This window comes from Phyllobates terribilis, unplaced genomic scaffold, assembly GCF_046119375.1.
Source record: "Phyllobates terribilis strain yellow unplaced genomic scaffold, ASM4611937v1 Scaffold_3__8_contigs__length_932513732, whole genome shotgun sequence".
Classification (NCBI taxonomy): domain Eukaryota; kingdom Metazoa; phylum Chordata; class Amphibia; order Anura; family Dendrobatidae; genus Phyllobates; species Phyllobates terribilis.
This window is the reverse complement of record NW_027362763.1, coordinates 917,910,141-917,935,295: the sequence shown is the minus strand read 5'-3', so window position 1 is coordinate 917,935,295 and position 25,155 is coordinate 917,910,141. Positions and strand designations below refer to the sequence as shown.

The 25,155-nt window shown below is 43.2% G+C and overlaps 1 protein-coding gene across 2 annotated transcripts in view; it reads left to right on the top strand.

The window, feature by feature from the left end:
- The window catches only part of LOC141257803 (protein Mis18-alpha-like), a 115,086-nt gene extending 90,600 nt beyond the window's left edge, over window positions 1-24,486 (top strand). Inside the window, exon 5 of one of the 2 annotated variants that reach the window (XM_073672802.1) lies at window positions 23,132-24,486. In XM_073672802.1, the coding sequence (XP_073528903.1) occupies window positions 23,132-23,287 (156 nt within the window). In that variant the 3' untranslated portion in view covers window positions 23,288-24,486. Of the gene's footprint in view, window positions 1-12,553; window positions 14,467-23,131 lie in introns of those variants that run through there. The other variant, XM_073672803.1, reaches the window with a different exon arrangement.
- The last annotated feature ends 669 nt before the right edge of the window (window positions 24,487-25,155 follow it).

The following is a 25,155-nucleotide window of genomic DNA, read 5'->3' as shown; positions in this document are numbered from 1 at the left end:
ACGTTGCATTTTAACAAGGGTAACATGAGAAAATGAACCTTGCAATATGTTGTGCAATTTCTCCTGAATACTCAGTTACCCTATATGTGGAGGAAAAGTACTGTTTGGGCGCATGACTGAGCTCGTTAGGTGAAGGAGCACCTTCTGACTTTTGGTGCGCAACATTGTCGGGAATAGATAGCAGACGCCATGTCGCATTTGCAGAGCCACTGGTGTGCCTAAACAGTGGAAACCCCCATTTTGGAAATAACAACCCTCAATGAACTTGTCTAGAGGTGTAGTGAGCACCTTGAACCCACAGGTGCTTCACAGAATGTTTTAATGAGCCAAAACTTTTTTCCCACAAACCTGTTTCTTTTGCCCCAAATCTTTCATTTTCACAAGGGTAACAGGAGAAAATGGACCATTCAATTTGTTGTGCAATTTTTCCTGAGTACACCCATACCCCATATGTGGTGGAAAACTATTGTTTGGGCTAACTGCAAAGCTTGGAAGGGAAGGAGCTCCAATTGAATTCTAGAGCACAATTTTGGCTGGAATACGATGCAGTTGCCATGTTAAATTTGACAAGCCCCTGACATGTCAAAACAGCAGAAGCCCTTACAAGTGACCCCAATTCTAGAAACAACACCTCTTGAGGCATTCATCTACTGTGTAGTGAGCATTTGTAACCCTCAAGCGATTAACAGAATTGTATAACATTGGGCAGAGTCGATGGAAAATTACCATTTGTTTTCCACTAAAATGTTTCTTTGGCCTCAAGTTTTCAATTTTCAAAAGGGATAATAGGAGAAAATGGACTGTACAATTTGTTACGCATTAAGGCAAAGTGGAATGCTCAGAAGGGAAGGAGCGCATTTTGTAGTACACATTTTGCTGAAATAGTTTGAGGGTGCCATGTCACATTGGAGAGCCCTTGAGGGGGCCACAACAGCAGATTTAGGAGGAAAATTGGGATGTCTTATAATTTGAATGTAGTTTACTGGTGGGGGCAGTGAAGCAGGGTCTTGGCAGGCAGGACGCCAGCAGCAGGAGTGGGGTGATGCTGTGGGCCTTGGGCTGGGAAGAAGGGGGGTGTCTTGGCAGTGCGAGGCTGCGGGCCCTGGGCTTCAAGAAAATGTTGGCAGTGAGGCAGTAGCGGAGTCCCCCCTCTGTACATTGATTTCCCGGCAGTGGGTTTTGTCATTGAGCCAAGATCTAAATCTGTGCATGCGTCGCCTCCGGCAGCCATTTTCTTTAAGCCCACCACTGGGAAATCAATGTACAGAGCAGGAACTCCGCTTGTAAATACCCCTTATGTGGCTGTACAGTACTGCTTAGCACACGGCATGACTCTTGGAGAGCATATTATTGTAGAATAGTTTGCAGACCCCATATGCCAAGCCCCTAAGTGTAAGAAAAGCAGAATCTCCCCTCAAGTGACCCCTTTTTAGAAATTACACCTCTCTGGAAACTTATCTACTGGTGCCATGACTATTTTGACTCCATGGGTGTTTGTCCAGAAACAAGCAGCAGTGGACTTTGCTGAATAAATGTGCAAATCTGCCATTGTAGTGCTCCGTACATTGTAGTACCCATACATTGTGCTCAGCTCGTGCTTCTGGAGACATGAACGCCGTAAATTACCGTATTTTTCTAACTATAAGATGCACTCTTTTTTTCCTCAAATTTTTGAGGAAAGTAGGGGGGATGCGTATTAGTCCGGTTGTGCCTTTTATGGTTGTGACTGGTGGGGGCAGCAGCTGCAGAAGAGCGGGTCACAGGAGGGAGCAGCCGCCTGCTTCAGCGAACACCGTGCCTGTTAAAGAAAATGAATATTCACTGCTCCCCAAGGAAGTGGGGAGTAGTGAATATTCATCTTTAACAGCGGACACACCTGATCGCCCAGCAGCTGCAGGAAGCTGGTGGCTGCAGCTAACGAGGGCTGTGGAGTCTGAGTCGTGCAGTCGGAGTCGGAGCCCATTTTGGTGGAATCGGTATAAAATGGACCAACTCCGACTGTTTTCATAAGAATTTGGGAACGTTATGAAATATCCTGTAAATGTCTGTCTTATTCCTGATCTAAGGGTCTAGACTTCTAGCTGAGATTAATCTATGCTACAGTAAATTTATCACTTAAACATGAGCCAAGTATGAGGGAGTCGTAGAGTCTGATTCGGTAGCATGGAAATTGAGGAGTCTGAGTCGGAGGTTTGGCTTACCGACTCCACAGCCCTGCGGCTAACACTGTGCCCGCTATTTAAAGGAAATGAATATTCACTGCTGTCCTCACCCATAGTCCCGGCGTGTAAAGCAGTGAATATTTCGGTAGCTGATTTCGGCGTGTGGGAGCATATGGCTGTGACGTCATGCACTGCTTACATGCTGGGATCAGCTGCTGGCACAATAGGAAGCAGTGCTGGAGCAGAGGGAAGGAAAGTGAGTAGAATTTTTTTTTTTGTGTGTGCAGCATGATGGGGGCCATGCATACCATGATTAGGATGGGGATCATATATACCAGAATGGCATTTGGATTTGGAAGCGCGGAATTCGCTGGATTTCTTTTGGGGGGTGAGGTGCCTTTAGCGTTTTTCCAGAGTCTTTGTGCTACTGGTAACGTGGAAGCCCCCTATATTTCCATTGACAGATGACTGACCTTGAGTGGTGGCTTGCTTTTTTTGTGGATTGAGTGAGTTGAATCTTTTATTGGGAATATTTTACTTAACATTTTGGATCACTTTTATCCTGTGCTGTACTCCGATCACTTACATCGGGTTCTCCCATCTAAATCTCCAAATGACTTGATTCAGATGAAACCCCTGATGGATCCATTCACTATAATGAGGCAGCAGAGTTACTCTGGACTCCATCTGGCCTGTGTTCAATGGTGTCCTTCTCAGAGGTGCACACAACTGTACTGACGCCTCTGAATCATAGGTCAGATGACGTCCAGTGTCCCAATCTGCCTCATTACAGGGAATCTTCCGTCGAGGCTTCCGTCTGAATCACTTATTTCAGAGATTTATATGGATGCCCCGGTGTAAGCGCTCAGCGTAGAGCGCAGGATAAATCTACACTCAGCTTTATTGTGATCTTTGGGAGGCAGAATGAACAAATCAACAGCAGGTGAAGAATTGGTTTTATTTTTTTACGCCGTTCCTCGTGCGGTATAAGTGATTAGACGACTTTAGTCTTCGGGTCTGTGCGATACCAGATTTATATTGGGTTTTTCTGTTTGACTGTCACACATTAAAAGACGTGTTTTTTTGCAAAACAGAGTTTTTGCATCGCCATAGTTACTTTATTTCTGCCAACAGTCATGTGAGGATATGTTTTTGTTTTTTTTTGTTTTGTTTTTCTGGGACAAGTTGACTTTTTTTATTGGTACTTTTTTCGGGCACATGACATTTTTTGATCGCTTTATATTCCGATTTTTGGGAGGCAGAATGAACAAAAAACAGCAATTCAGGATTTTTATTTTATGGTCTGGTGCTTTTACACAAACTATTTTATAGAAAAAATAATTGTTTTTGCATCACTAAGGGCTTTAACCTCCTAAATCTCCAGGCTGTTTAACAGCCCGGGGCAGTGCGGTAGTGACAGATGGGTCTTGGCTAGCTCCTGGTAGTGACAGATAGGTCCGCCTTAAGTGATAGCCAAGACCCATCAGGATTTTGCTAAGTAAACTACAGCCAGTGTCAGGTTGGCGCAGTTACACTGAGTAAAATGATACCTGGGTTGATATCTATCTTGTGGTTGTTTAATCTGTATTTGCAGTTTTCAGTTAGATTCTCGTGCTTCAGGGCAGGTCCTTTTTTTGGTGCCCTGTTCTCATATTCATCCTTTTTGGCTTAAATGACAGGTCACTGAACCTTCAGTCACCTGCCTCCTATTTTAAATACTGAGCAGTATTGGTACATCCAATTTGGGAAGGGGTTAAAATATAAAAGCATTTAAACTTTTCCCTCATTGAAAATAAAAGGAAAGGTATTGCAGTGTTTGGAAAAGTCTGATCTTTCAAAATATGAAATGGATTAACCCCTACAATAAACACCTTAAAGGGAGAAAAAAATAAACGCCAGAATTGCAGCTTTTTTTTGACGCCTCACCACCTTAAGCGCTCAAAGCATATGTATACAAAATTGTTATTAATAAAAAGTCAGCGCACTGAGCAATAAAAACAAGCCTTCAGCCTCATCAACAGAAAAATAAAAATGTTAGTCATTGAAAATGGTGGCACAAAGCAAAGAAATTTTTCAATATTCTGAAATTTTTTTCATCACTTTAAATAGAAAAAAATCATTGCATACTCGTAAAAAAATGCTCAGCATGGTGCCTAATACTTCAGCCGCTATCACCAAATACTAACATCCTACATAAATCCGGGATAGACAGTGAATAAGTTGAAATAAAATATATGAATCGGATAAACAAAGGCCATGGTAAGGCAACAAGCTGTATAATCTAATATTAAGAGCCCATAATATTATCATGCCGCTTGGCTTGCATTTCGCTGCGGCTACCTTTTGCGTTCCACCGCGATACACGGTGGAACGCATGGCACTTCCGGCTGCTATTTCTATGGCGGTTTATCTATACTGCGCGGTTTGTGTCCTGGTACGTATACCTGTACCAGGACTGCAAATGCCTGCCTTCTCCCTCTCACTCATTACACCTGACAATGGTCACATGCTCCTTTGATCCTGGGTATTTAAACATGAGCAACACACTACCTCATTACCCCTGACGAAGCTGCTGGTGAGTAGCGATACGCGTTGGGTCCACTCACTTTGTAGGTAACTATATGCATTGATCCTATATATAATGCCAAGGTCACGTTTTTTACCGCAAATATTGATTGTTTATTAATATATTGATCCAGTGGTCAGTGACCTAAGGTATTGTTTTCTATCTGGATTCAATAAATACTTGACTTTTCACAGTACCTACAAAGTTTAGAGGTTTTCTGCATTACTGGGTTATTTTCCCATACCTCTTGTATCTGAATATTTTCTACACAGATTGTGTTTTAAGTGTTTTTTTAAAAAAAACTTGGTTGTTTGTGTGTAGTGTTGAGCGATACCTTCCGATATCGGGAAAGATCGGATTGGATCGGACCGATACCCAAAAAATATCGGATATCGCCGATTCCGATACCGGAAACCAATGCATGTCAATGGGACACAAATATCGGAATGAAAATAAACCCTTTCTTTCCTTGTAGGTTAATTCTACATGAAGGAAAACAGCTAAGAATAATGTAGAATGTATTACATGAAAAGCGGGCAGCAATTCAACAGCGGCATACACCGGTACCCAACAATTTAGAACAGAAAGAATAAAGCATCACACATAGATTAGATAAATAGAAACATGTCAGTCACATATATAAGAAGTACAGTGACAGTGTTGCTTACTGTACTTGTCATTTAGTGTTAAAATAAAGGATTTATTTAAAAAAAAAATTGGCGTGGGGTTCCCCGTAATTTTAGTCTCTAGCGGAGGTTAAGCAGACGGCTGGGACAGATGTTTGAAGCCTGGGAAGGGGGTAATACCCACGGAGCTTCCCAGGCTACTAATATCAGCCCCCAGCTGAATACCTAGCCTTTACTAGCTATTAAAATGGGGGACCCCCAAAAAAATGACTTGGGTTCCCCCCTATTTTAATAGCTAGCAAAGGCTAGGCAGACAGCTGGGGTCTGATATTAATAGCCCAGGAAGGGTGCCATGAATATTGGCCCCCTCCCAGGCTAGAAACACCAGCCGTCAGCCGCCCCAGAAATGGCGCATCCATAGGATGCGGCAATTCTGGCACTTAGCCTCGCTCTTCCCACTGCCCTGTAGCAGTGGCAGTGGGGTAATAGGGCTGGGGTTGATGTCAGCTTAAAAGGCCAGCTGACATCAAGCCCAGGTTAGTAATGGAGAGGCGTCTATAAGACACCCCCATTACTAACCCCATAGTCAAAGTTAAAAAAAACACAAACACCCAGAATAAAGTCCTTTTTAATTGAAATAAACACACAATTCTTTATTGTTCTAAATTAAACCATACTTACCATCATGCCCATTCCAGCTGAAGCCAATGTCTTCTGCAATAAAAGTAAAATAATAAAGCAACATAATCCTTACTTTTTCATGGTTCCCACGACCGCTTCAGCTTTGTTACATTCACATGACAGGCTGGATCGCAGCCAAAAGCTGCCATCCAGCTTGCCATGCCGCAGACACTGAGAAGCGTAGGCATGCTTGTGCTCCTCAGTGTCTCGCTGTGACGGCATAAAGATGAGCCGAGGTCATGTCCAATGAACTCAGCTCACCTCATGCACGTCACTGACAGCGTGGGAGAATTGCCTGCGCTCTGCAGTATCTATGAAGGATGGCATGCTGGATGGCAGCGCTCAGCTGCCATCCAGCCTGTCATCTCAATGCCATCCCAGCGTGGGAGAATTCTCCTGCTGAAGCGCTGAGCGCAGGAGAATTCTCCCACGCGGTCAGTGACGTGCATGAGTGACGTCAGTGACGTGCATGAGGTGAGCCGAGTTCATTGGACATGACCTCGGCTCATCTGGATGCCGTCACAGCGAGACACTGAGGAGCTCAGGCATGCCTGCGCTTCTCAGTGTCTGTGGCGTGGCAAGCTGGATGGCAGCTTTCGGCTGCGATCCAGCCTGTCATGTCAATGTAGCAGAGCTGAAGCTGTCGTGGAAACCATGGAAAGGTAAGGATGAGGTTTCTTTATTATTTTACTTTTATTACAGGAGATCGTTGGCTTCAGCTGGAATGGGCGTGATGGTAAGTATGGTTTAATTTAGAACAATAAAGAATTGTGTGTTTATTTCAATTAAAGGACTTTATTCTGGGTGTTTGTGGTTTTTTTTTAACTTTGACTATGGGGTTAGTAATGGGGGTGTCTTATAGACGCCTCTCCATTACTAACCTGGGCTTGATGTCAGCTGGCATTATAAGCTGACATCAACCCCAGCCCTATTACCCCACTGCCACTGCTACAGGGCAGTGGGAAGAGCGAGGCTAAGTGCTAGAATTGCCGCATCCTATGGATGCGCCATTTCTGGGGCGGCTGACGGCTGGTGTTTCTAGCCTGGGAGGGGGCCAATATTCATGGTACCCTTCCTGGGCTATTAATATCAGCCCCCAGCTGTCTGCCTAGCCTTTCCAGCTATTAAAATAAGGGGGACCCCACGTCATTTTTTTTTGGAGGGGTCCCACATTTTAATAGCTAGTAAAGGCTAGGTATTCAGCTGGGGGCTGATATTAGTAGCCTGGGAAGCTCCATGGGTATTGCCCCCTTCCCAGGCTTCAAACATCTGCCCCAGCCGTCTGCTTAACCTCCGCTAGAGACTAAAATTACGGGGAACCCCACGCCAATTTTTTTTTAATAAATCCTTTAACACTAAATGACAAGTACAGTAAGCAACACAGTCACTGTACTTCTTATACAGTATATGTGACTGACATGTTTCTATGTATCTAATCTATGTGTGATGCTCTATTCTTTGTGTTGTAAATTGTCGGGTACCGCTGCTGAATTGCCGGCCGGCTTTTTTTAAAGAGACGGTGCATGAAAATACTATTATTTTTTTAAATAAATCCTTTAACACTAAATGACAAGTACAGTAAGCTGAGCTCTGCCATCCAGCTGGTCATCCTTCAGAGACACTGCAGAGCGCAGGCATTATGGGAACTTCCGATTCCGGTATTCGATATTCTAAAAGTATCGGAACTCCGTATCGGAACTCCGATACCGCGAATATCGGTCGATACCCGATATTTCAGTATCGGAATGCTCAACACTATTTGTGTGTTGATGTATTATTATTAAAAACTTTTTGATATTTTGCATTACATTTGGGAGTGCATGGTCTTTGTTTGCCTTATGCCCTTTTCTCTTCTGTATACCAATTGATTCCCAGCGTGGGTTTACTGTAGCACCCCTTTGTTAAAACCAAAAATTTTTTTATAGCTAATCATTGAGTGATGCCTGCTAAATGTGTTGTGTAATAAGAGCCAAGAGACCTAAAGATATCACAAAGATAAAGTGTAATATAGTCTAATAAGCATAAAGCTGCAGACCCATAAATGTCTATCTCCCTGCTGAAATGGCAACACTTATAACAGCGCAAGCCTTCATCAGGCGGCATCTTATGTTTATCTTATTCACATATTGTATATAAAATAATGCGTTATACATCTTCAGATGGCCATTACTTTATGTATAGATTCTGGTATTAGATTTACTAACATTTTGTCCTTATGTATAGTTTTTGCTCGCTGCTTGTGATAATGGGATCCCCTTTATTATTTCTCTCCTATTATATGGCCTGGGTTTGCTGCATCTCACTGTGTGACTCTCCAGTGTTTTTAGCCATAGTTTGTCTATGGATGAAGCTGCTATTGCGAAATGTGCGTCCAGTGTGGCGAGATATCGCCCTTTACTTTGGAGTGGTATACTATTTTATGACTGATTTATTATCTTATGTTGCTGTACACCTCATAGGATACATGTGTTGGCTCATTAGTTTTGATGTGCCCATATATACCTGTATATTTGATTGTGTAGGGCCTCTGACTTATTCACACGGCCCCACATTCAGCAAAAGTTGGGGGATTTATTATAACGATTATACCATTTCTACTTTGCCCCTTAACTAGTTTTCTATTTTCCATACATAGTGCATAAATTGTGAATACATTTGTTTGTATAATTACACCCTCCCCCCACTCTGGTATATATCTAGTTATATGCCAATTTTGCATCATACTTTTAATGACTATGTATTGATACCCTTTCCCTTTCTTGACTTTCCCCTTTTTCATATTTCCCGTGTACCGTTTCCCTTATTCCCTCCCTTCTTTCCTTACTTCCTAATTTTTACCTTCCCTTGACCTTTCCGTTACTACTTTCCTTGATAGATATATATTAAATAAATAAATATCTTAAAAACCTGTCTTATAACTATGCGCTGTAATTCCATTTATAACATTGATGTTTTTTGGTATATTCCCAACGCAATATTATGTTACTTTTTTACCCTCCGCATTTAAATAGTTTTTATTAGGGAAAATTTTACATAAACAAGCAAAAAAAAAATTACTTGTTGTCCAGCCATAGGCAACAAAACTAAAGTCACTTTGTGTCTGCAGACTTGTGGAATCCTCACATTGCGCACTAAGAGTTGTTAACAGGATTTCATTTGAAAGCAGGATTTCACCCCCCATCCCCAAAGTATTTATATGTGCATGTGCAGCCAGGTCAACTAAGGAGTGGCTCTGTAAGAAGTATTTCAAGGTCCTGGAGTGGCCTCTTTGGTGGGAGCTGAAACTCCATGTTGGCCAGTGACAGCCCCTAAACTTGAAAGATCTGGAGAAGATCTGTATGAAGGAGTGGGCAAAAATTCCTGCTGCAGTGTGTGCAAACTTTGTCAAGAACTAACAGGAAGCGTCTGACCTCTGTAATCCCTAACAAAGGTTTCTGTACCAAATATTAAGTACTGTTTTTCTATTGTATTAAATACTTATTTCCAGGACGTCCCTCCTGACAGCAGCATGGAGGTCGTCCTTCTTATCTTTATTTGGACAGGAAACACACGAGCTGTTAAAAGACCCCTCCCACCCACACCCACCATTGTTTTTCCTGTCCGGTAGGGACAGACGAGAGAATACGTGCAGAGAGTGTCGGAGTCTCATAAGCAGGATTACCTTATCGCGCTCAGGGGTATGGGGGGGTCCATCCTCTCCTCCTTCCTGTCAAAATGGCCAACACCCCCCCCTCCTTCTAAAGGGGAATTTCTCAGCCACATGCCAGTAGAGCGGGGAGCTCCTGGTCCTTGAGCCGCTTCCCTCCCAGTGGGGGCTCTCGGCTCAACCACCTGCTGGAAGAACGTTGTTGTCTTGGGTGACCGCATGGAGAATGGAGTGGTTTCCGGTGTGACTTCCGGCGTGCCTTCTAAGGTGGAATGCAAGAAGTGCCGGAAATCAATCTGGGCACCGGCTAAAGGCCGTTTTCTAAGGTGGTGAGCTGGATAATCACCAAAGACAAGATAGTGTATAAATGGCTATCTTGCTCTTGGGACACATACACACCACTGACAGAGAGAGCCTATAGATCAGTATGGATGATACAGGACAAGCTGAGATCCCTGTTGAGCAGTCCCTGGTGATTGTAAGTGTTTTGTTAGAATCCCTCACTCTGATCACTGCATGTTATATACTGAATAGCTGTTCTATGGTTATGTATTAGGACAAAGCTGTGATGGCCACAATGACATCTGCATCAAGGAGGACTGGCTAATCCTCTGGGAAGACCAGAAGATGTGCTATCTGTAATATTAAATTACCAGAGTCCTGGGTGAAGCAGCTATGTTAGGGTTGCACCCTTAAAATCATTAAAGATGAAGTCTTCTTTTCTGTCTGATATGCGTACCATGGTCAGAAAGGAGGTCCAAGCCTCCATCTCTAGTCTCATGCCGGCACAAACCTCTCAACCAAGTCCCCGTGCCAAAAGCCCAAGATGGGAGATGGGGCTAACTTCGGATGAGGAGCTACAATCCATGAGTTCTGACCTGGAAGAGGAAGGAGAAATTACTTCAGAGCCCCCAGAAGTGGGCAAAAGGTATCTCTTCTCCTCAAAGGACACAGATGAGCTCCTTCATGCTGTTAGGGGTACTATGCAAATAGAAGACATTCAGATATCTGAGTCAATCCAGGATGAGATGTTTGGGGGCCTGAGATCACAAACATATTATACTTCCTGCAGATGGGATTTAATTAGGCTTTAAGACCCAGCACATTCAAAGTTTAAATATTGGCATTAAGTATCTTCTTTGATTTCTCCCTTAACAGCTCATCCTTGGGTGGTGAGATTTTTTAGGGCCATTCAGAGATTAAGACTCACAATAAGAAAATCTGTTCCCCCACCCCGGGACTTAAATCTAGTCCTCAACGCCTTGTGTAAAGTCCCTTATGGGCCTGTAGAAAATACGAACCTCGCTAGGCTCATGTTTAAAACTATTTTTTTGGTAGCCATCACCTCAGCTAAAAGACTCGACGGTGAGATTCAGGCCCTGTCAGTACAGAACCCATACATTCAGATCTTTTAAGATCGGATAGTTCTAAAGCTTGACCCAGCATTCCTGCCCAAAGTGGTTTCCTCCCAGAAAATCTTACCCTCCTGCCAACAGGAAGACAGGCTGTTATCCTTTATCTAGAAGCCACTCTTGAGTGGAGACAGGACACTAATTTATTCATCCAATATGGGGGCAGAAATAGGGTGGGGGGGGGGTTCTAAGCCTGCGTTATTTAACCAGGTCGATAACGTCTACTATTTCCCTAGCATAGGAGTCAGAAAATATGCCTGCACTTGCGGGACTGAAAGCCCATTCCACTAGAGCAGTTGCTACATCATGGGCTGAAAGGGCTGGGGCATAAGTAGAACAAATTTGCCAGGCAGCAACTTGGGTCTACCGTAAACACATTTTGTAGACATAAGTTGGATACTTTGTCTGGTCAGCAAGCTGCTTTTGGTAGAAAAGTTCTTCAGGCAGTAGTCCCACCCTAATATATCATGCGTTGGTTTTCTCCATGGTGCTGTCAGAAGGGACGTCCTGGAAAACTGGGATTAGACCTACCGGTAATATTGTTTCTAGTAGTCCATCCTGACAGCCCTGTTATTTCCCTCCCTTTAATTTCTGTACTACTGTGAATTTAACATTGTGCAGAGATTCAATAAATCAAAGTTGCATCCATCCTGGTGTGGTACTTGGAAAATACACTGGTGGGTGTGGGAGGGAGGGGTGTCTTAACCTCTCGTGTGTTTCCTGTCCCTATGAGGATAAGAAGGACGACCTCCATGGTGCTGCCAGGATGGACTCCTGGAAACAATATTACCTGTAGGTCTAATCCCCGTTTTCATGCAATTTAATTGTTTAAAAATCATACAATGTGATTTTCTGGTTTTTATTTGTAGATTCTGTCTCACAGTTAAAGTGTACCTACAATTAAAATGACAGACCTCTCCATTCTTTGTAGGTGGGAAAACTTACACTAAAGATTTTGCATCAAATACTTATTTTCCCCACTGTAGCTCTTTCACAGACCTGTCCAGCAATCACTTTACATAGCTAATCTGTTCCTCTGGTACTGCAAAATCAGTGTTTGAATTGATATGAAAATGAGGCTGAAGATCTCAAGCCGGTCACTCCAGCTCTATTCCCTGCCCAGCTCTGCCTCCTCGTACTTGATAGCCTCTATGCTGTGACTTTCGGTAACATAACTTTTAGTCAAGCAGAAGGAGGTGGTGCTGAGTAGGGAATGGAGCAGAAGTGACAGAGGCTTCAGATCTACTGCCTCATTTGCATATCAATTCAAATGCTGATTTTTCAATAACTGAGGAGTGGACTGGCCATGTGAAGGTAATGCTGGATTTGTCTTTGGAAGAGCTACATGCACATAAGTACTTCGGAGGTGAAAACCTACAGACAGATTGCATGTAATATTGAGCATGTTTTGTATTAAGACACCTAACTTTATTTTCTCTTGTTTTGTTTCCCACTTTCAGTGCAGAACGGTGCTTGGCCACTGTGCAAGATCTTTATCATTATTGGAAAACTGTGTGGATGAACTTTTATTGGCCAGCGATTAGGAAATGTTTCTAGTTTTGATTGAAAACATTGGATGTTGGTGAAGACATAACAGAATCTGTTCCAGATTTTTCACCGTGCTACATGACATTTGGTTACATAGATTCTCTTCTGTTCTGCCACCTTCTGACTATTTTAACATTTACATGAATGTTTTTCTACAAAATAATTGCATGTACCATAAATCCTGGCCTGCTTGACAACTTTTCTGAAAAAAGCAAGTGAAACATAGAAGCCCCGATTGCTCAAAACTTTTTACACCAGAATTCTGACTTAAAAACTGAGTCACAAAATTTTGGGGCAACACAAGACTGGGCTTAAATGTTGTTACTTTTAGTAGTCTCAAGCAACCCACGTTCATCAAATTCCTGTTTAGCTGCAGCATTCTTTACACCACAAATCTTACTCCAGTCCCTGGCTGGAGTAAGATTTGTGGAGAAGCGCACACACCACTTTTCAGATGAGCCAGATTCCTTAAGAAGTGTGTGCCTCTTAATGAATCGAGAACATGTGACTCAAGCACATCTCTTCATCAAGATTGGTATGAAAACCACCGGCCTTCATGAATCAGAGCCACAGCGTCTTAAACATTAATACATTTGGCACATGGCATGAACAAGAGGTTTATTTTATTTTTATTTTTTTGTGTGCAATTTGATGCATAATTTTTAGCACATTTTGGTTCTTAATACTCATCCCTTTCAAATTGTACAGCTCTTAACATCTGGGGCAAATATTTTCTGCTCCCTGGTGAAAATCTTGCTTTTAGTGGTAGCACATTGCATTTTTGTAGCTTTTTTTTTTTGCACCAAAAAACGGAGTACATTACTCACACTTGTCACGTTTTTAATTTCAATTTCCACCCACTAACTTTAGTGGGTTAAAAGTGCTGCAAAAAAATGCTTAAATAGACCCGCTGCACAACATCCACCACTTGTGAACATACCCTTATTTCTATCAATCGACTACATAAGGAGCAAACAGCCCCACAAGAGTATTGCAGGTATTTGTATTGGCAGATAAAGATTTTGGTACACAAATCTACCCATTTCGTTAAGTTTATAACATTAAAAGAGAGAACCTCTGGCCATAGTGTTGATATTCAAGGGCATGTAATTCCCACTTAGTTTATTTGGAGAGTTAAAAAGTGGTGACAAGTGTTTAGTTCAAGCCCTTATGTTGTACTACATTACGTTGTATAACAGTGATACAGACATTTAGCCACATACATTTCTTTAAAGGATATGGTAGGTTTAAAGTGTTGTTTTTTTTTCAACTGTTAAAAAGGAGTGAAAAAAAAATTTGAAAAATGATTCGTTGTTGTTCTGTGAGTTGATAAACAATTCCTGTGTTTATTTTTTTGTTCAAATATCTTTTTATTAAAAATTTTCAAACATTACAATACAGAAAAGATACAACTGAGAAACTTTTGACATTCCATGTATGCATTACATACAAATCGTATACATTGTAACTTGTTTAAGGAAAGAAAAATAAAAGGGGGGGTGGGGAGAGGGAGGCAAATTTATTTAGGAGGGAAGTGGCAAAGATTGCAGTGGGAGATATTCCCTTTTCTAACATTTTGTACACACTGTTAATATATTTAAACCATCAAGTGTAAGATGGGACCTGAAAAATCCCCAGCGTACCTACCCACCCAGATCCTCCAAACAATACCACTCTGTATGTCAAAATGGTCTAACCAAAGCATTTCAATATAATACATACAAAATTTTAAATTTGAAGTTTTTCCAGAAAGGGAAAATTTGCTTAGCTGATGTTTCTTTGTCTGTCTGCTTCTGCGAGTTCTGTACCCAATAAAAATTTAATTTGTGATACCAGCACTTCTATTGACTGTGGTTTAAGACCAGACAATACTTTGCAGTGCTACCAACAGAATTGCATGTACTGTATTTTTCAGACCATAAGGCTGTGTGCCCACTATGCCTTTTTTAAGCGTTTCCGCAGCGGAAATTCCGCCGCAGAAACGCTTAAACGCTTGGTAGAAGCTCTGCTATGTTCCCCAATGATAATCGGCATGTGCTGTGCACATGCTGCGGAAATTTCCGCTGCGGATTATCATTGCGGAAAAATCCGTAGCACTACCAATTATTTTGCGGAATCGCAGCGATTTGGCCGCCATAGACTTGCATTGAATCGCTTAATATCCGCATGACTACATGTGCACATGCGGATATTAAGCGATTCAGAGTGCGGATGGTAACCGGGTCTGGAGAAGAGGAGACTCTCCTCCAAACCCGGGTACCATAGTACCTGTAAAAAAAAAAAAAAAAAAAAAGAATTTAAAATAAAAAAAAAAACACATTATACTCGCCTTCCGATGTCCCCCGGTCTTCTATCCTGTACGTCTTGGCTCCCCGGTGTCTCGCGATGGAGTAAAAGAACCTTCCATGATGTCATTCAGTCATGTGACAGGTCACGAGACCACTGACGTCGACGGTCATGTGACCTGTCTCATGACCGAATGATGTCATGAAAGGTCCTTTTACACCACCGGGAAGACCGGAGAAGGAGACCGGGGGCCATCGGAAAGTGAGTATGTTTGTGTTTTTATTTTTTACCATTTTTATTCTTTTTAGTTTAAAAAAAAAAAAAATTGGCCACACTATATAAAATCCATGCCGGTTGCATGGATTTATATAGTGTGACCAAGTTGTCAAGCACTTTCCAAGTGATGCTAAAATCGCTTGGAAAGCGCTTGACAACCCGAATGTGAAATCGCATGCTAAAAATGCTTCATAAATGCTTGTCCCTGGCTGAAAAAACGCATGTAAAATCCGCATGCGTTTTTTTCTGCCAGGGAGATGCAGAAACGCTCAGGAAATATCCAGAGCATTTCTGCATCGTGGGCACATAGCCCAAGATGCCCTTTTTTTTCCTCCAAAATTTTGGAGGAACGTGTGTGTGTGTGTGTGTGTGTGTGTGTGTGTGTGTGTGTGTGTGTGTGTGTGTGTGTGTGTGTGTGTGTGTGATATATATCATGCGCTGTGGGGGGATCTGCAGCGGCGGAGTAGCAGGGCACAGGAGGCAGTAGCCTGCTGCTGCAGCCTACCCTGTGCCTGCTCCTAAAGAAAATGAGTATTCACTGCTCCCCATGCCCATGGGCGTTGGGCGCAGTGAATATTCGTTCTCCTTAATAGCGCGAGCACACTGTACTTGCAGCGCGGCTCCTGGTATGTATGCCCCCTCATACTGGTATGTATGGCACCATTCATCCCTCTTCCTGATATGCTTGGCACATCTCCATCCTGGTATACTTGTCACCCCTGATCCCCATCATGCTACACAAAAAAAAAATAAACCGTTATACTCACCTCCTCTCTGCTCAAGCGCTGCGTCCTGCTCTGCTGCCGACAGGGATCTCACTGTGTGAGCAGCGCATGGCGCAACTGCCATGCACCCTCACACTGAGATGCTGTGCCGGAATAGTCGCTGCTCTCCACACCGGTTCTGTGTGCGTGAGGAGCAGTGACCATTCACTCTCCTTAATAGCGCGCACACTGTACCCGCAGTGCGGCTCGTGCAGCGGCTCTGTGGTCTGTGTGCCTGCTATTAGAGACCATGAATATTCACTACAACCCATGGGAGTGGGTTGTAGTGAATATTCATGGTCTTTAATAGCGGGCACACGTGACCGCCGGCTGCAGCAGGAGCCGCGCTGCGTGTACAGTGTGCACGCTATTAAGGAGAGTGAATGGTCACTGCTCCTCACGCACACAGAACCAGCTTGGAGAGCAGTGACTATTTCAGCACAGCATCTCAGTGTGAGGGCGCATGGCAGTTGCGCCATGCGCTGCTCACAAAGTGAGATCCCTGTCGGCAGCGGAGCAGGACGCAGCGCTGGACCAGAGAGGAGGGGAGTATAATTGTTTATTTTTTTTGTGTGCAGTGTGATGGGGATCAGGGGGTGCCATACATACCAGCAAGAGTGAAGAGGAGTGCCATACATACCAGGAAGAGGGGTACCATACATACCAGGATGAGGGATGAAGGCCATACCAGGATGGGGGATATTAACAGAAATGATGGACATTACCCCTATAACAGTGTCAGCAGCAGACCCCCTCCCCCTTAACAGGGCAGCATGACCACATATTTTGCTTACGTTTTTTTTTTTCTATTTTCCTCCTCTAAAACCTAGGAGCGTCTAATGGTCCGGTGCGACATATAGTCCGAAAAATATGGCATGTTTCTAATATTCCTCTGTCCCTGTTCTTCTGGAGACCTTAGTTGGTTAAACAATAGGGCTTGAGGAGTTGGTGGCAGGTGATTTCCCCAGCAGGATTGTACTTCTCAAAAAAATAAAGGAACACTTAAACAGAATATAACTCCAAGTAAATCAAACTTCTGTGAAATCAAACTGTCCACTTAGGAAGCAACACTGATTGACAATCAATTTCACATGCTGTTGTGCAAATGGAATAGACAATAGATGTAAATTATTGGCAATTATCAAGACACAGTCAATAAAGGAGTGGTTCTACAGGTGGGGACCACAGACCACATCTCAGTACCAATGCTTTCTGGCTGATATTTTGGTCACTTTTGAATGTTGGTTGTGCTTTCACACTCGTGGTAGCATGAGACGGACTATACAACCCACAGAAATTGCTCAGCTAGTGCAGCTCATCCAGGATGGCACATCAATGCGAGCTGTGGCAAGAAGGTTTGCTGCGTCTGTCAGCGTAGTGTCCAGAGGTTGGAGGCGCTACCAGGAGACAGGCCAGTACACCAGGAGACGTGGAGGGGGTCGTAGGAGGGCAGCAGCACCGCTACCTCCGCCTTTGTGCAAGGAGGAACAGGTGGAGCACTGCCAGAGCCCTCCAAAATGATCTCCAGCAGGACACAAATGTGCATGTGTCTGTACAAACGGTTAGAAACCGACTCTGAGGGCCCGACGTCCACAGATGGGGGTTGTGCTCACAGCCCAACACCGTGCAGGACGCTTGCCATTTGCCACAGAACACCAGTATTGGCAAAGTCGCCACTGGCGCCCTGTGCTCTTTACATATGAAAGCAGGTTCACACTGAGCACATGTGACAGAGTCTGGAGACGCCGTGGAGAGCGATCTGCTGCCTGCAACATCCTTCAGCATGACCGGTTTGGCAGTGGGTCAGTAATGGTGTGGGATGGCATTTCTTTGGAGGGCCGCACAGCCCTCCATGTGCTCGCCAGAGGTAGCCTGACTGCCACTAGGTACGGAGATGAGATCCTCAGACCACTTGTGAGACCATATGTTGGTGCGGTTGGCCCTGGGTTCCTCTTAATGCAGGACAATGCCAGACCTCATGTGGCTGGAGTGTGTCAGCAGTTCCTGCAAGATGAAGGCATTGAAGCTATGGACCGGCCCGCCCGTTCCCCAGACCTGAATCCGATTGAGCACATCTGGGACATCATGTCTCTCTCCATCCACCAACGTCACGTTGCACCACAGACTGTCCAGGAGTTGGCGGATGCTTTAGTCCAGGTCTGGGAGGAGATCCCACAGGAGACCATCCGCAGCCTCATCAGGAGCATGCCCAGGCATTGTAGGGAGGTCATACAGGCACGTGGAAGCCACACACAATACTGAGCCTCATTTTGACTTGTTTTAAGGACATTACATCAAAGTTGGATCAGCCTGTAGTGTGTTTTTCCACTTTAATTTTGGGGGTGACTCCAAATCCATGCCTCCATTGATTAATAAATTTGATTTCCATTGATGATTTTTGTGTGATTTTGTTGTCAGCACATTCAACTTTGTACAGAACAAAGTATTCAATGAGAATATTTCATTATTTGAGTGTTCCCTTTATTTTTTTGAGCTGTGTGTGTGTGTGTGTGTGTGTGTGTGTATATTATATAGTGTATGTGTGTATGTGTATATGTGATTTTTGTCGACTTGGTATTTTCCCATAATCTCTTGTAGCTTGAGTCACCTTTTTTCTTCTATATTAATAATGTCCCCTCCTGTTTTTCATCTTTAGGCCACGGCACCAATATCAGTATTTTTTCTTAGGAGTAGGAGCCAAAACCAGGTGAGGAACAATCAGAGAAAAGGTATAATAGAAACAAGTCACCAATTCTACATTTTTTTACCCACTCCTGGTTTTGGCTCCCACTCCTGAGAAAACATACTCACTGAATACTGATAGTCAGGACGTGGCCTTATAGTAATTGACTGGGAAACACTTGTGGGCTCTTTTCCATGAGGGAACTCTGGATGGTTAAAAATTGGTATATGTTTAAAAATTTGAAAAGGGAGATGAAATATTTTCCGAATTACTTTCCAACTTTCTGTGGTATTTCGTAGTAAGAGGATTTAATGTTCGAGGGTAGTTTAGCCTACTTTGTGTGTAAAAGGGCCAGTAAGTCCCATGGTGCTGTGTAGAATTAGTTTTTGCAATTTTTGGTCTTTTCCCTGCCCAAATAAAGTAAGAGAAGGCTTTGGTTATTTTATCTATGTCTAAATGTTTTATCAGCAGAATTAGTGTTTGGAGGGGGTTAACGATTCTGGCGAAGCTAATCATTTTGACCAGGTGACATCTGCCAAGAATGGACAACTGTAAACAAAAGGGTTTTTTTTGTTAGCTCTGTCATTATTTTGTCTTGTATAATTAAAGGGGTACAGCTGCTCCAGATATCTTCTTATCTTGATTCCCAGGTAGGTAATAAAATATTTAATGGGATGTAGGTTCAGGCCTAGCTTCTTCCAGCTATCCAAAGGGAGTTTTCTTTTCCCAATTCCAGGGTTTCACTTTTAGATATGTTTTATCTTATTATCCCAAGTATTTCCCAATACTTTGGACCATTGGAACAGTTGACAGAAGTCTTCCAATTTATCCAGACAGAAATAATGTCATTCATGAAGAGTGCCATTTCGGCACCTTGGTACCAACTCTTATTCCAGTAAACAGGACAGACTTATCTATAAACTGGGCAAGGGGTTCAAAGGCTGGATCAAATGGCAGCTGTGACATCAGGCCCCCTTGGCAGGTCCTTTTGTGCATAAAAAGATCAGACAAAAAAAAACTGGCATGTATACTCTAACTGTAGGGTTATTATATCCTCTGACCCCCCCCCCCCCCATCCAAAAAAAAAGTCCTGGTGTTACCATTCATGTTCATTATATCCAACACTCCCCCAGCCAGTCCCAGCTTAGGTTGTCATTCTTTTTCTGCATCCAAGGCTAACAGGTTCAGGTTTTCACCTGGCTGTGGGCGGTGTCATATCGCATTTAGCACTGTCAGGACTTTGCGTATGTACGTCACTGCGGCTCTCACCTTTTATGAATCCTACTTGTGCTGGGCCTACCAAATGTGAGAGAAAACATGGCAAAAAATCTGCCATTATTTTAGAATTTTTTTAATCCCCATCAATTAGAGATATAGGCCTATTTGAGCTCACCTCCAGGGGGTCCTTCCCCTGTTTAGGTATCACTTTTATGTATGTTTCCTTCTGTCTGGGAATGATGCCTGTGTGAAGGATGCTATTATAATATGTGGTTAAAATTGGCAAAATCTGATCTGTTAAAGCTTTATAAAATTCCACACTGCATCCATCCAGGCCCAGAGCCTTTCCATTTTGAAGGTGTTTAATAGTAGCTTACGTCTTCTTCCGTTATATCAGCATTAATAAGATCCATTTGTTCTTGTGACAGTTTAGGAAGGGACAGGCTATTAAAGTGCTGTCCTTCTGTTATGTCTACAGGGGAGTTGTGATATAATTTACTGTAATAGATCTGTAGTATACCTTTTTTGGGGATCAGAGGTGACTTTGCCCTGGTTGTCTTTAAGTCTGACTATTGAGGAGATAGGACTGCGGTCTTTTGCTAGTTTTGCCAACAATTTCCCTGCTTTATTACCAAACCGAAACAATTCAACTTCATGTTTAGAGCTTTACATTTGTTCCCTTCTGTGAAGAATATTGAAAATCTAATCCCATGTCAATCATTGTGCCCTGCTTGGCATGCGATTATACAGATCTACAGTGTGCAGCTGTAGCCGGACACTTTTGCAGCAAGCAGAAGGGAGGGGGCTGAGGGACAGTGAGTGACAAAACCCCCACCCTCAGCTGTGGAGCTGCCACAGGAAGACCCCTGGAGATCCCAGCCATGCGGCCGTCCCTTTGTGTCAGACAATTAAAATTCAATAACGAGTTATGGGAATACTATATGTCCCAGTTATTCATAACCTAGATTTTCGAGATCCCAAGAGAATGGGGAATGTCACCCTGGCTTCCAGCACAGTCTAGCATGTAGGGATAGGGAGATACACGGCACAGCCTTTCGGAAGCCCCTAGGGCCACTGTTTGGTCTCCACGCATAGCAGGGGCTCGGCTGGATCGGATGACGCCAGAATCGGCTCCCTAGGACCGTCCATGAAGGAAGTATGATGCATTTTAGTTTTTAGAGTTTGTAGCTGATAGAGACCGGGGGTGGAGATTTGGGTCCAGCCAGGGGTCAGTAAGGGGAGTGACCCAGAGAAGTTAAGAGCTCCTGCCGCTAGAGCTCAGTGTCTTTTTCCCTGGGAGGTCGTGACGACACATTATGTGGAAGAAATCCTGCAACAAAGGGGACCACAAACCTCCCGTGTGGCAGCCCCTCCCCCGCAAGCCAGGCCTTCCACCTGACTGGTAACTGACTCTTGATAACTTCTTATACCTTTTGTACCACTACTATTGTGTTTGCATCTCTGACCATTATGTATGTATAACCCTTATGTATATAGTGTATTGTCTCGTGTGCCCTTAAGGCGATTAAATATATAATTTAACCTTGGGCTGCTCTTTTATCTCGATCCACAAACTCACGTCCGTTGTTCGGCTTAATCCTCATGCTACTGGGGTGGGTTTCTGGCCCGTTAATGGACTGGGGACTTGTATCTAAGAAACTGGTGGCAGCTCTCCCAGGCCAACAAGTTTCTGCTTCACTGGAGCTGGTGAAGGAGCCGCTCAGCCTGTCAGGGGTGTGAGCGAGTGTGGTGCCATGTCAGTGACTAAGTAGGCCACCTCTTCTCACTCCCTGGTGCCTTCCTGTTCCCATGTGGACAGTGGGTGTCTGTGTAGAACTGTACCAATCTGACCTTGCGCATCCCTGAGGGGGTATGGAACGTCACCTTGGTGCAAATTTGTATCACGTGATCCGTTGGACATAATTTTGACGCAAGGCGGATGGCGAGGTGTGGATCCGTCACAAGTCGTGGCAGCGGTGGGATTCTGCGGGATCTCTCTGGGGCCATTCTTCACATCTATCTAGCCAGATCTCAAATTTTTTTTCTAACCATATTTCAATTCTCTTTGTTCTGAGGTGTAGGATGTTCCCAGAACTCTTTTGTAGGAGGATCTAAGTTGGGAACTTGATGATGCGTAACCCTCCATTGTACTTTTCCTTTAAAAAAAAAAAAAAAGAAGCTTTATACATCATTAATTTGCCCCACAATACAGCCATGGCTGTACTCCAAAACAAGGCTGGTTGGGACTCCTGTTCTTTATTGTCCCATTTATATTCCAGCCACCAGCTAAGAAATGTTTTAATAAACTCATCATCCTTTGTGAGGAATGTTGGGAATCTTCATATGTAGTCAAGCCCTTTAACAAAGCTGTCATCTATTTCCATAATTATTAATGTGTGGTCAGAGATGACCGGTTCCTGGATATCTCTTGATTTCAGTCTATTTAATATTGCCAGATCCTATCTTCAACTACGAATAATGGACTTGTGAGAAATGAGTGAACTAACTGTTAAGCGCAAAAAACAGTAGAGGCCTGCGGTACTTCTTCCACGGAGAACATTAAATATGGTAAAAGATAATCCCAATCACGTCCATCTTTTTCACTACCATTTTTAATTTGTGCTTTAGCGTCAGGGTGCATCAAGGTCTAACCACCTCCACACATCTTTTAGGCCTGTATTGCATAGAAGGGCAGGTAGAGCAGTCTCTCCTCATTGACACTGGGGTAAGATGCCTCCTGTCCTCTTGAATATTAACAGTATTCCGGTCTCCCCCCAATTATCAATGGGCAGTTGTCCAACAATTTGTTCCAATTCCTTAAAGAAACCCCTGTTAGAACCATTAGGGTTCTTTATAGTACATTATAGAGGCTGTAGGTTTGGTGTATGCCATCAATTATGGATGCCCAAAGATTTATACTGGACAAGCAGGAATTGAGGAAAAGGGTGCAGCAGCACCTCTCAAATATATCGACGGCAAAGAGAGACCGTGATAAGAACAAGGGAATAACATCAGTGGCAGCGCACTTCCTGGATGTTCATAACTGGAAAGTGTCTGATTTACAGGTAATGGGACTTGAGCATGTGCGGCTGAATATCAGGGGTGGCAATATCACCAATGCTGAATCCAAGTGGATATATAATCTACACAGTCTTGCTCCCTATGGTCTTAATGGAGAATTGTTGTTCACAGGCTTTTACAAACCGCTATGAGGTCAACATGCGATAGTTTATGAACACATATATATATCTTCTTCTTTGCAGGGCATGCTGCATTTAGATTTTCCCACTGGACACTTGGACTGGCATTGCACTTTGTGGACGTCATGCTTGGATGAGGACGAATTGTGTATGGGCGGTCAGATCACCACCTTGGGAGTTACACATACATCAATGGACCACCACACCATATGTAATTAAAATGGAGGCTTTAACCCACCCACAGGTAGCTCCATCTAGCTCGGACACTTTGGTTGGGTCGTCTACTAACTTGCCTTTCATTATATGGACACAGGATATTGTGCATCTCCCAGGGAGAAATGGAGGAAGTAATTTAATCAGGTCAAGAGTCCAGATTCCATCTATGGTTATGTACTCGTGATCTAGGAAGAACCTGGTGAAGGGACTTTGGGAGCCGGGTTTTTTGGGGGGCAGATCGATATATTTTGGACTGGGGAATCATTAAGGGTTGATTACCTTTCCCCATTTCTTCCCCCTTTCCTCCTGAGGAGGTACTTATTTGTAGGATCATCTTCTGTGCCTGTAAATGAACAGTCTCTGGTGGTCAATATTGGCTTCCTTTGGACGCCATCTATCTTCATTAATGATGTTCTGTGTTTATATATTGGATGGATATATCTCTCTCATCTGGGTTTTATATATACGAGGATCAGTCAATAAGTAATGCCTCCTATTTTTTTTCTCCTTAAATAAGGTAATTATGTTAAATATTTCAATTTGGCACAATTCCTCAAACCTTCTTCTCCAATCTACAGCAATTGCAACTTCCTGCACCAACAGGTGGCAGGACTGTATCCGTTTGCAAAATGGCTGACATCGATGTTCGTATTAGACAACGTTCTGTGATTGAATTCTTGCATGCAGAAGGTGAAACGCCCATTCCAATTCATGAGAGACTGAAAAATGTGTCCGGTGATGGAACAGTGGATGTCAGTACTGTTAGACGATGGGATCGTCGCTGTAACACAGCTGAAGGGCCATCACCGTTGGCTGACAAAATGCGGAGTGGCAGGCCTGTAACCGCAGTGACTCCAAGCAACATTCAGCGAGTCGATGACATCATTCGTGGTGACCGCCGGGTGACTGCAGATGAATTGTGTGGCATTATCTGCCTCAGTAAAGGCAGTGTGATGAAAATTATTGGACAACTGGGATACAGAAAAGTTTGTGCACGGTGGGTCCCAAGAATGCTTTTTACCATGCTGGAATACATGCCCTTGTTAAACGGTGGACCAAGACTGTGGAAATGGATGGAGATTATATTGAAAAGTGACAAATTAATCGTTAATGTTGTGGTTTTCAACCTATGTAATTGCATTTGAATTTCTTGCCAATTAAAAGGAGAAAAAAAATAGGAGGCATTACTTATTGACTAACCCTCGTATTCTACCACTTGGATACAAGTTAGGACTACCTCGGGTAGTCCACTTTATATACATATGAATACGGTGGTGCTTTTGCCAAGTATTATGCTTCACTTAATTATTACCCATATAAGGTTACCCTCTTAAACCTAAACATTTCTGCATGGGACACTGTGTTTTGTAACCCATAATTTTGGATCATTGACTGTATCACTATACATGCTTTTCTTGTTTTCTGTTAACAAATATTGGATGCATTCTTATCATGTTACCTGGTGGCTGGATAGAGGCTGGGACTTTTTTAAGGATCAGGTCCTCTTTTTTGCACATACATGTGATTTCATTTTTGTTTTTTTTAATGTTTTTAAATGTAAGTAAGTCTGTATAGTTCTTGGAATAAAAATTGAATACATTTATGTATGACCAGGTGTGCTGGTCGCTTTATGTGGTTCTTTCTCTTCCCTTATGTGTAATATAGCTATATCACATGATATAGCACCCTCTTGCTAATATAATTCATAAGTATTGGTGTTGCACTCTTCTTTATATAAACGCCATGTCTCAATGACTGAGGTGAGAGCGTCCATGTCCCTTTCAGCCTCTTAAGGCGACTTGAAGGTAATAACCTCACCGCTATCTTGGAACATATTTGGTACAGTAGGGTACTGGAGCATGAAACTCTTC